This window comes from Typopeltis vanoorti, chromosome 2 (assembly GCF_054136105.1).
Source record: "Typopeltis vanoorti isolate ZY-2024b chromosome 2, IOZ_Tvanoo_1.0, whole genome shotgun sequence".
NCBI classification, from domain to species: domain Eukaryota; kingdom Metazoa; phylum Arthropoda; class Arachnida; order Uropygi; family Thelyphonidae; genus Typopeltis; species Typopeltis vanoorti.
This window is the reverse complement of record NC_143550.1, coordinates 79837464-79849713: the sequence shown is the minus strand read 5'-3', so window position 1 is coordinate 79849713 and position 12250 is coordinate 79837464. Positions and strand designations below refer to the sequence as shown.

General features: G+C 37.9%; 1 protein-coding gene across 10 annotated transcripts in view; it reads right to left on the bottom strand.

Annotated features, from left to right (window-relative positions):
• PMCA (plasma membrane calcium-transporting ATPase 3) overlaps positions 1-12250 on the bottom strand; it is a 1392263-nt gene that overhangs the window by 681700 nt on the left and 698313 nt on the right. For all 10 annotated transcript variants that reach the window (XM_090412026.1, XM_090412017.1, XM_090412079.1 and 7 more), the window contains one exon: positions 3899-4005. In XM_090412026.1, the coding sequence (XP_090268152.1) occupies positions 3899-4005 (107 nt within the window). The remainder of the gene's footprint in view (positions 1-3898; positions 4006-12250) is intronic.

Genomic DNA, 12250 nt, shown 5'->3' with positions numbered 1-12250 from the left:
AACAGAGCCTCTCACATCTCAGGGAAAGCAACCACTTCAGTGCAAAAGCACATCAGTGAGAGCCAGACCCAGAGGTGGCGATACTAAAGTGGAAGTAATGCAAAAGTCATATCACCATATACCAGTTGCCAAAAGGTGTCAACTTCTTATTATTAAAATTCTCTGGATTAGACATAGTTGATGGAAGTTTTTTCACTTGGCTATGCTACCAATTACATATTTGGTTTAATCCTTTATCCAAGTGTAAGCAAACAAAGTTTGTGCCTGAAATATTTTCAGGACTGGAGCAACTCGCGGTAAAGATGGTATAAGTTCTGATCACTTGCCTTAGTATCCCATAATGCAAAGCACATATCCTTATGAGGTATGTATAATGCTATACATTATGTAAAGGATCCCTATCCAGACGGGTTTCGACCTTTATTGGGGTCTCATCGGTGGGAGCTAGACTCAGAGGTGGTGATACTAAAGTGGAAGTAATGCAAAAGTCATATTACCATATACCAGTTGTCAAAAGGTGTCAACATATTATTATGTTATGGAGGAATGATTATGGTAGAACAGTTTGACAACTGCCAATGGTAGGGAAGAGGTAACTAAAGGAGATGAAAGAATTGAATTACTGAGTGATAAGTTTGTAAGGGCATTTCATCCAACTGGTGATACTGCAGTAACAGGTGTGACAGAGAGATGTGGGAACAGAGTTAGATGAGATGGAGGCACATAGGATATTACAGGGAATATCAGCTCAAGCATTACAAGAATATGCTAGGGATGCCACAGTGCATTTGATTGATTTTTTAATTTTCAGCTCTGGATGTATTCAAAGGAAGCGGAAAGAGGGGAAAATAGTTCCATTGTAAGGGAGATTCTAAGATTAAGGTGGAAATTATTGATCAATCAGCAACATATAGCAACATTTTGAAGGTTATCAATATGCATGCATAAAACATCAGAAAAAAAAAGGAGTGAATTTAACAAAAGGCTGTAAATTTACAGTACTCTAATACTGTGAATAGGCTAACACTTAGATAATCCAGAAAGTTTTTCCAACCATTCCTGTCATCCAATATGCAGGATGGTGGTATGCACAACAATGAAATTTATCTATTGGTTAAATTTCACAAATATGCCCATGGCGAGATGTGAACATGCAGCTATGTGGTTACACTATCCACTCTGCAAACCAACATGGTGAACGATTACTATAATGATAACTGGTTTTTGTGCTTGAAATTTCTCATTCAGGCAGCTATAATTATCAGCAATGCAATATGGCAAGATTATTTATGAAAGTTTTCCTTATACCAAAGAGCATTGTGGATAAAATTGAATGTATTTGATTTCAAGATGAGGCTTTTAAATCTTATTTCAATCTCTAGCTTCAGCTGCATCATTTGAGATTATCTGATATTCCTTTTTTTTTTTTTAATATCTATCTATCTATATATATATATATATATATATATATGTTGATCTCATACATGAAAGGTCATGGGAGCTATAAGAACATCAGTGCTGTGTGTGTGTGTGGAGAGAAGACTGAGATAGAAGTTTTGTTATTTTTTTTAAAAAGAGTTTGAAGGTTGTAGTTGTTTGGGAATACTTCATGGGGGGGGGGGGGGTAAGAGGCTGTTCCAGAGGACAGAATCAAAGAGGAAGAATAGAAGCACTTGGTCTGTGTATTTGTATAACAGATGCAACACAAAGTGGAGGAATGATGGTTGCCAATTCACTGGGGCAGTCACCATGGAAGTACACGTAGAATAAACATATCGCTAAAGCACTGTGCCTGTGAGATAAGAGGGTGAAATGAATTTGTATTTCCTGCCAATTTTTTTTCATGAATCCCTTAATTCTTGTAAATATATTCATTACTGAGCTACTAATGTAAAACTGAGATGCTAAGGTCACAATAACAGCAATGCAAGTGGTGATTAGTCAGCACACCTATTTGATTCCTTTGACTGACTTGGTAAGTTTTGTTAGTCACTGTTGTTAATATCATTACATCAATGCTACATCTTGGTTGACTTAGCAAAATAAATCCATCCCATAAACTTATCTGAAAATTCATTCATCCTTAATAAATTTTGTTACTTTATTCCCATATACCATTTCCGAGTTTATATGCCGGGTGATTATAAAATAACGTCAAGTGCTCAGTGCCCTCTAGCGAGTAATGTATTGCACGAAATACACCAATATCCGGTAGATGTACACAGTGGAACATGGAGATTCGATTTAACGGGAAAAAAAAAGTACCAAAAGTTGCCAACAGGGGAAATTTTGGCGCTGTTTACTGAGTAAAATGCATTAATTTCATTATCGCGTTTCTTGTGAGCGATCATGCAATAAAAGGAAAGCCTGTGAGAATTCTTATCATTTGTAGACAAACTGCTTTTCGATGCCTCTTACCTTATGTGAGCATGCTTTGTTAGTCAAACTCTATCATCAGCGGAACAATAATGCCAGTGCTTTTCGGCGTATGAAAAATTTACAAAAAGGAAGGACCGATTAGTGTAACAAACTTACGAAAACTGATTCGGCGATTTGAAACTACTGGAACTCTAGCAGTGCAGGTAGGCAGGGGACGCAAACCAATCAATCACCAACAAGTTACAACTGCTATTGTGGAACAGGAGGTGACGAATGTGCAGGGTACCAGCAGTGCATGAGCAATATCCCGGCAAACGGATATTGCATAAACAACAGTGTGGAAAATCCTACATCAGATGTTGAAGTTTTACCCCTATAAAATCAGTCATGTTCAAGAATTGCGCCCTGGTGATGCGACCACACGAATCGACTTATCTTTGATATTCTTAGCACGCATGGAAGTGGATGATGCATGGCCATGGCAGATTTTATGAAGTGACGAAGCGCACTTTTATTTGAACGGCGATATTAACACATGCAACTGTCGCATTTGGGCTGAAACTAATCTGCACGTGTGTCTGCAGATGTCTATCCACTCGCCCAAAGTCACAGTGTGGTGCGGATTTACGGCATCTTTTATCATCGGTCCATACTTTTACAAGGAAAATCGCCAAAACGGACTAGTGACCTGTTCCGTCAATGCTAACAGGTATGCCAATATGCTACAGAACTTTGTGGTTCCACAACTGCAGCAAAGAGGATGTCTTGATTCGACCATCTTCATGCAGGATAGTGCACCGCCCCACATCAGACTTCAGGTACAGCATGTTTTGCGACAACATTTCTCTGACAGAAGAATCATTAGTCGTGCATTTCCCATGCCATGGTCACCGAGATCACCTGATATCAATCCTTGTGACTTTTGGCTGTGGGGATTTCTTAAAAGCATTGTGTATCAAGAACATGTACCCGACATTCCAACTTTGAAAGATCGAATAACGTTACATGTGAGACAAATCAATTCCGATATGTTGCAAGCCACTGTGGAAAATGTCGTGCACTGTATGCAGTTCCCGGAACATCAGATTGGTGGTCATATTGAACCTCATTTGTAATTAACAATAAACGTCATGAAATTGATGTGTGCCGTCTCTCATTTGCCATTTAGTCAATCATTAGTTCACACCCACTAAAATTAATTTGGCAGCGCCCAAAATTTCCCCTGTTGGCGACTTTTGGTACTATTTTTTTTTTTGTTAAATCGAATCCCCATGTTCCACTGTGTACGTCTACTGAATATAGGTGTGTTTCGTCCAATACATCACTCCCTAGAGGGCTCTGAACACTTGACGTTATTTTATAATCACCTGGTATCTCACCCAGTCTTTTTTCCAAAATAATGAATAAAATTCAGGTACCTTGTGAAAATTCAGAAATTCATGATGCATTAAAGCAAAAATATGCAATTAATGAAAAAAAAAAATAAAATAAATAAATAAAAGTTCAAAAAAGTACTTACTAACACACGTGAAGTAAAAGCACTGTTTATGGAGATGGCATTTACAAGCAATTCAGCTGCATTTTCTGGTAAGCTGTCATATTTAGGTATACTTTTGAAATGACTTCCTAATATTAGAATAAAGTTCTGTTAAATGTTTTTAAAACAACAAAAAAAATATGTTAAACAACAAATAAAATATTTTAAAACAACAACAATAAAATATGATCAAAATACTGAAAACAAGTATTTTTTTGAGATTTTGTGGACATACTGATATGAAGTGACAAACTCACACAGTTTATAACAGCACTAGGAGAATTTCTACATCTCAATATTACCAAGTATAAAAATACAGTCAATTCACAAAATATTGGAAAATATAATGTTCTCGAAGTGCTTACAAAAGAAATGAAACAGTGCACATCCAGCGCGTACAACTGTGGTAAGGACAACAGCTAACTACAAGATGACACATGTTGTTAGTCTTTCATTAAAATAGTAAAACAAATTTTTTATTAAAAGAAATAGACATTACCAGTGTGCCCATTTCAGTTGGATGTGCTGTCATGTGGCTCATGCAGTCCATGCTACAAAATTCATATCAATTTGACTATGAACGTTTTAAGAGTACATATGCAGCAGCACTAATCTTAATCACGAATAAGAGTGACCTTTAAACTAAAGATACAATTAGAAAACTCTTAAGATCTGCAAAAGACTTCTATCCTTTCTTTAAATATGCTGGAGTTTAAAATATCCCATGCTCATCCGGTTTAAATAACATCGACCAAACTTCAAGAAGCCTTGAGATAAGAAGAGATCAGAGAGAACATTGGATATGTCAAAAACAACAGACAAGATATATCGGACTTATCTTCCCATTTCTCACAACCAACCATGTCATTGAGTGGGATAAAAGCTGTATTCCTTACATAGAAGAGGATTACCGCTCTCGTATTTTTAAAGAAGCCACAACAGTCGCCCATTCTGTAGAAAATCTTAATAGGAACCAAGGTTTAATCTTATCTGAGATCTGGAAGACCCTAATTAGATCTCTAAACACACAAGAAATGAACTTTAGTACCAACTATAAAACGTTCCTAAACAACAAGTGAAATCATGTACGCACCACACGTGTATTGCACACGTTCAGTGTTGTTTTGTAATTTATAATTAGAATTCTGTTAATGTCTAGTCTGTAACATGTTTTGTTAGCTTTAGTTCCTATCATCAGTCCTGTACCGTGAAGATGTCAATAGCTCAAGTTGGTGAAACTAGTTGGTATTAAAATAGTTTTTTTTCTCAGATACTTGATCAACATTTCCCAAGCTTCTGTGGTCAAGAAAAAATACTGTTTAATATTTATATCGGGTATTTTCCCTTTTTCTCTTATTACCAGCATGGTTTTGGTTATTTTGAAGTGGAAATTAAGTCAAGTCCATATTTTTCACTTAGCTTCAGCATCTCTTCTAGTAGGTTTGAAGATCTTTTTTATTTTCAGCTAGCAGTACTGTATCATCTGCATATCTTAAGTGGTTTATATTCCAGCCCCCTATGCTGACTCCTTTAAATTCTTCTAATTGCTGGAAGATATTTTCAGTATAGAGGTTAAACAATATAGGAGAAAGAACACAGCATAATGCATTATAAGTGTAGTGTATCATTTCTATGCTAACAAAGGAAACTAACGTATTTCTGCAATTTAATCCACTGGTTGCTAGCATACTGTAATCAAAAAGATTTAAATAATAATATTGTGAAAATAACGTAGATTGCATGCAAAAACTTCCCATGCATAAAACAATCGGTGGTTAAGCAAAAGAAGACGGTTCTGAAACAGTTGGTCCAACCTTAACTATTGTCACCATCAATCAAAACACAAGATTTCTGCAATTGATGTTAACGAGGAAACATTAGGGGTTTAAGTGGAAAGGGTATACATATATGTATGAAACAGTTAATTATAGTGGAAGTGCAGAATCACTCAAAAGGAAAGAAAATTATTTAAGGTAGCTTTGTACTATGTATGAAATTGATCTTTGAAGCAATGAGCACAGACATATTACAAGGGTGGCCAAACTTTATGCCACTATCAGCAAAACATACAAGAATATCAAAGACTCAAGAGCTGCAATCAGTTTTTGGGGAGATAATGGCTAGCTGCAATGTGGCCATGTGTGATATATTAATTTTTTTTAAATTAAATATTGAATTAATTATTGAATAACAAAGGATTTGAATTATTAACTAAAATTATTATTATTATTATTATTATTATTATTATTACGGGTATCTCCATGGAGTCAGTAGACTCATCGCGGGAGACCCAAACTAGCAAAACAATATCTGTCATATCTCTTCTTGAATTCATTTACAGATGAAGAGCTCACAACAAAGTCAGGCAATGAATTCCACTCATTCACCACCCTCCAGGCAAAAAACCTTGTTCTGACACCTTTGTTAACCACACTCTTCTTTAATTTCCAGAGATGACCTCTTGTTCTTCCATCACTATCACACAGCTGAAACATTTCCCCTGCATCAATCCTATAAAAACCTTTTAGTAATTTGAATGTTTCTATCATATCCCCTCTTCTTCGCCTATCAACCAATCTCTGCAATCCACAAGCTCTCAATCTATCAATGTAGGGAGCATTTTTTATATCACTCACCAACTTGGTCACTCTTCTCTGAACCCTCTCCACAGCCTCCTCATCTCCAAGGAATCCAGGTGACCAGACCTGAGCACAGTAATCCAAATGTGGAAGTATCAATGCTTTATAAAGGGGAATAATAACCTCTTTATCTCTGGATGTCAGTGTGTTCCTCAACAACCAAGTAATCCTATGTGCAATCTTGGACACCTTAGCAATGTGTCCTCTGAACTTCATCTCCTTATCTACCAATACCCCTAAGTCCCTAGCCTCATCAATCTCTTGGAGTACCTTTCCATCTATGTAGTACACAGCTGGTAATCTTTTAATCCCAAAATGCAAGACTTTACACTTTTCCACATTGAACTGACATCCATTTTCTTTTGCCCATTTTACCAGCTTATTTAAATCCTCCTGCAAACTTTCAACATCAGCTTGATTTTTTATTGCACTACACAACTTTGCATCATCAGCAAACAACTGAATATCTCCCTTTAAGCCGTTTCCTATATCATTTATATACAAATTAAACAACATTGGCCCAAGCACAGAGCCCTGAGGCACACCACTGGTCACCTGCCTCATTCTGGACTCGGCTCCTCCATACACCACCTTATGGTATCTCTCCCTGAGCCATTCTCCTATCCATATCACCAATTTAATATCCATTCCCATCTGCTCCAATTTGCGTAACAGTGTTCTATGGGGTATCCTGTCAAAAGCCTTAGCAAAATCCAGAAGTACCACTGTGTAGCCAGTTCCTTTGTCCAACTCTGATGTTATTCTATTATGGATAGTTAATAGATTGCTAAGGCAGGATCTACCTTTAACAAAACCATGTTGGCCTCTATAGAGTATCATATCCTGATCCACCCATTCTTGAATTTTGTCTTTAACCAACTTTTCCAATACTTTTACCACTACTCCTGAGATGGTGATTGGTCTGTAATTCAATACTGCAGTTTTAGAGCCACCCTTATGCAAAGGAACCACTTTGCCTAACTTCCACTCCCTAGGGACCATACCAGAGTTCAAACTTAAATTAAATATCCAGGTAAGAGGGGTTGACAATTCATTTGCACATTCACGCAACACCCGAGCTGATATTCCATCTAAGCCTACCGCAGTGTTTGCATTTAAGTTTCGCAATATATTTAATACCTCTGATTCTTTAGCTTCAATTCTCACATTAGGTATTGCTATAGGTATAGAGATATCCTCACTTGGGTGATAGACTTTTGAGAAGTGATCACTCAGTAACTCGACTATTACATCTGATTTTGTCACCTCAATACCATCAGCACCCACTAAGGTTATCCTTCCGAAGTCATTCTTCCTCTTACTTGCCACATAGCGGAAGAACTCTTTGGGATTACCCTTGATCTCTTTGGCTAAGGTCTTCTCATAATCTGATTTAGCTTTTCTTACTATGCTGGTAACCTTCCTAGCTTGAGCCTTGTACTGCTCATGGGTGTCCTGATCGCCCTTCTCCTTGTAAATTCTCCATAACATTTTCTTTTTTTGTAGTTCAAGCTTGATACTACTGCTCATCCATCTAATGCCTGCCTTGTTTGACCTCCTGACCATGGGGACACAATCTGATATTGCTTTCCTCAGATACCCGCTGATTTTATCCCAAGCACTGCTAACATCTTTCCCTTGCAATATGTTCTGCCATGGGATGGCTGCAAGCTCACTCCGAAGCTTGTTATAATTGCCTAACCTGTAGTTTCGTACATACCCCTTCTTAATAGAAAAATCCACAGATTTTGCAACCTCCCAAGTCAATACCACATGATCGCTTTCACCAACTGGAGGTAACGAGGTCACCTTACTTATGCATATAACCTCTGAACCAATAACCAGGTCCAACACTCTCACACCACGTGTCCCTTCAGTTACGTGCTGTTTCAAGTAATTATCTCGTAGCAGATGTATGAACTCCATTTCCTTTTTGCTACATGATATTTCCTCCTTCCAATTGATATCACCATAATTAAAATCCCCCATAATAATCACTAAGCCTTCACTCATTGCACTAAGTTGCTGATGCATGAATTCAATATCTCCCCCTGTACTCCCTGGCCTATAGCAGCATCCAACTGTATATTTGGTTGCGTTGGTCACTATTTCGCACCAGACTGCCTCAAATGAACTCTCATTCACATGTCTATCATCATGATATACTACTTTCTTTGGCTGCAACACATCAGCTATCATCAACAGTACTCCTCCTCCTGTTCTATCTTCTCTATCCTCCCTGAAAATACTGTACCCATCACATTCAATTCCAGTGACCACATCTTCTGCTGACAGCCAAGTTTCACTAATGCCTACAACTTTTGGTGAGATTTCACTGACTAATGCCAAAAATTCTTCTCTCTTATTTCTAATGCTTCTAGCATTGGTATACAAAAATTGCAGATTCCCTCTAGATCTTGTACCGGCTTTAGAACTGATATATAAGTCACTAACTACCGTAGTCCTATGCCGATTTTTCCCCCCTCTCTTCTGCAATTTATTCTGCCTATAAGGATCAATAAATACACAATCAGTGCTAAAGTTTCTCTCTCTTACACTCAACCTTTTCAATATTAGTTTCCCTGCCCAATAACTTCAACCTGTTCAGAAAACAATAACTTCTTCAATCTCTTATGTCCTTCCATGTTAAGATGCAGTCCATCTCTAGCATACAACTGCCTTTTTCCTTCAAACACACTCCAAACATCAACAAACTCCAGACCTCTTTTTCTGCACATTCTTGCAATCATATCATTCATTATCATTGCTCGTCTACTTAACTCGTAATTGTCAAAACGAGGCAGCACACACACTATTCTCCCATTGACACTTTTCCTCTTCACAATATCTAATAATGTTCTTAAATCTTTTCCTACCCGATTTATACTACCTCTCAGGTCATTCGTACCCACCATAACTATCATCTTGTCTGTTTCATGCCCTCTCTTTATTGCTAAAGCCACTCTTTCTATTGTACCATCAGCCAAGCACTCCTCATGCATACCACTCTCCATACCCTTAATCATAGAATCACCATATATTTTACCACTATTAACTTCATTCAAGTTCACACTCATGGACTCATTCTCTACACTATTCAGCATGACTCTCCCAGCTTCATTACTCAACTCTCTATTACTTACCCCCCCACTCTCACTACATCTCATTTCTTCTTGGCCACTTGTGGTTTTATTATGTTGACTCCCAATCACTCCCATACTATTTATTACTGAATCATTCACCAAAGACTCACCCATATGTAATCCTGTTCTAGTTACTTCAGCTAAAGTAATCTCTATAGTCCTAATTTCTCTGTTTAACACATTAAACTCAGCTTTAACTTCCAGTATCTCCTTACCGATCACTTCCACTTCCTCATGAAGAAGATGAAGGTCATTTTTCATTTTCATAAACTCCCGCCGAAGTTCTTCCGCTACGGTCCCGATGTCAGCTTCCATTCCTAAACGCTCCAGCCTATCCCGACACTTCTCACATACGTCGACATTTTCTTTCTTTTCATTTTGCCAGACCGACCACAGATCCTTCACATTTTTCGGTGCATACATGTAGCAGTTTCCGCAACGCATCCATTGCGAAAAATCTAACGCTGAGCCAGCCTTTCGTGTAGTAGTAGAAGTCCTGCGCGCCGCTGACGTACGTTTCTTGTTGGACGCCATCTTGACACGTTGATATAGTGAAACAAACGGCAGTGAAAACACAATATATACAACACAGTTCTAAACAATAATACCACTGAAGGACACTTGTTTCTAACCGATGCACAATTTTAGCACAATTTGTGACAAAAAGCCACACTATATTTAACTTTAAAAACACGTTTTCTAGACTAGCTTAACTCGACCGCCACATTTACCAAGGACACTAGCGCCACCCTAATCTAAATAAAATAATAATATTAAAAAGATAGGCAAAATCATTTAAAAATAGAAAATGAGGTAGTAGATAAACTGCAAATTTACTTCGTTCATTGTTTTCACAAAATGGAGTGGCAGGTAAAACAGCTTAAATGACATCACTATGCGTAGGAATAGTAAACTGCATAGATTACAAGACAGACTGTAGTGGCAAGCATGGTAAAAAAATTTGCAGATGGTGTCATCAAGTGTAGTATGATTTCGTGTAATTATGGATTTATTTCCATATTAATACATTAACTATTGACTGTTGATAGTAGGGACCCACATGCCACTCCTTGGTACCTTTAACTTGGCTATTTGTGGTATATTCTTTTAGAATTGGCTGAAGCATACATCAGAGATCAAATGTGGGATCTTTTTTCAGGTAATTGTGGTAAGGTGGTGGTTTCATACAAGGCAATGAAATCAAGATTTCTGATCATCCCATCCACCATCTGATGGATAGGATGTTTTTTATTTTTAATTTTAAAAATTGTGTACTAAATCAATTTGAGACATAGCAAAAATGTATTATTATTATGCGCAACTCCAAGGCGTCCTTAGACTTATCGAGAGAGAGGCAGGAGTCCCTAAACATGATATAGGAAGAACTATTCAGCATCTGCACAGTATCTATCATACTTTGCTTTGAACTCATTCACAGTCATGGCACCTACAACAGAATCTGGCAGCTTATTCCACTCATTCACCACTCTCCAAGTAAAAAACCTAGTTCTAATACCCTTGCTAACTACACTTTTGCTTAGTTTCCATGAATGCCCCCCCCCCCGTAGTTCTCCCACCACCAGACCTGTTCTGAAAAATTTCCCTCTGAATTAATCTTGTAAAAATCCCTCAGTAATTTGAATGTCTCAGTCATATCACCCCTTTTCCACCTATCAACCAATTTCTGTAATCCACAGATCTTCAACCTGTTCTCGTAAGGTTCATTCCATAGACCAGCTACCATCTTGATCACTCGCCTCTGGATCCTCTCTAGCCCCTCCCTATCAAGAAGAAACCTGGTCCCCCAGATCTGGGTACAGTAGTCAAGATGGGGTCTTATCAAGGCTCAATAAAGCAGAACAATAACCTGCTTGTCAAAGTATTCTTCAGTAACCAAGTGATCTGATGAGCTGATCTAGCCACTTTTGCTATGTGCCCCCTAAACTTCAACTCCCTGTCCACAAACACTCCCAAATCCCTGGCCTCATCAATCTCCTGGAGTACAGTTCCACCAATGTGGTATATTGCTGCTAATCTTTTCACCCCAAAATGCATAACTTTACACTTTGTCACATTAAACTGACATCCATTCTCCTTAGCCCAGTAAGCCAGTCTATCCAAATCATCCTGCGAAATTCTGACAACATGTGTATTCACTACTGCTCTACCCAACTTTGCATCATCAGCAAATAACAACTGAACAGTTCCTCTCAGATCCTTTCCTATAACATTAACGAACAAATTAAATAACAGTGGTCCAAGAACAGAACTCTGTGGCATACCACTAGTCACAGGCCTTCTTTTGGACTCTACTCCTGAAACTATTCTCTGATATCTCTCCATCAACCATCTCATATCCATCACACCAACCCTATATCCATCCCCATGTGCTGCAGTTTACTGATTAGAATTCCATGTGATATCCTGTCAAAGGCCTTAGCAAAGTCCAGCAGTATCACTGTAAACCCATTACCCTTATCCAGTTCAGTTGTCACTGTATTATAAAATGTAAGCAAGTTACTGAGGCATGATCTAGCCTTCATAAAACCATG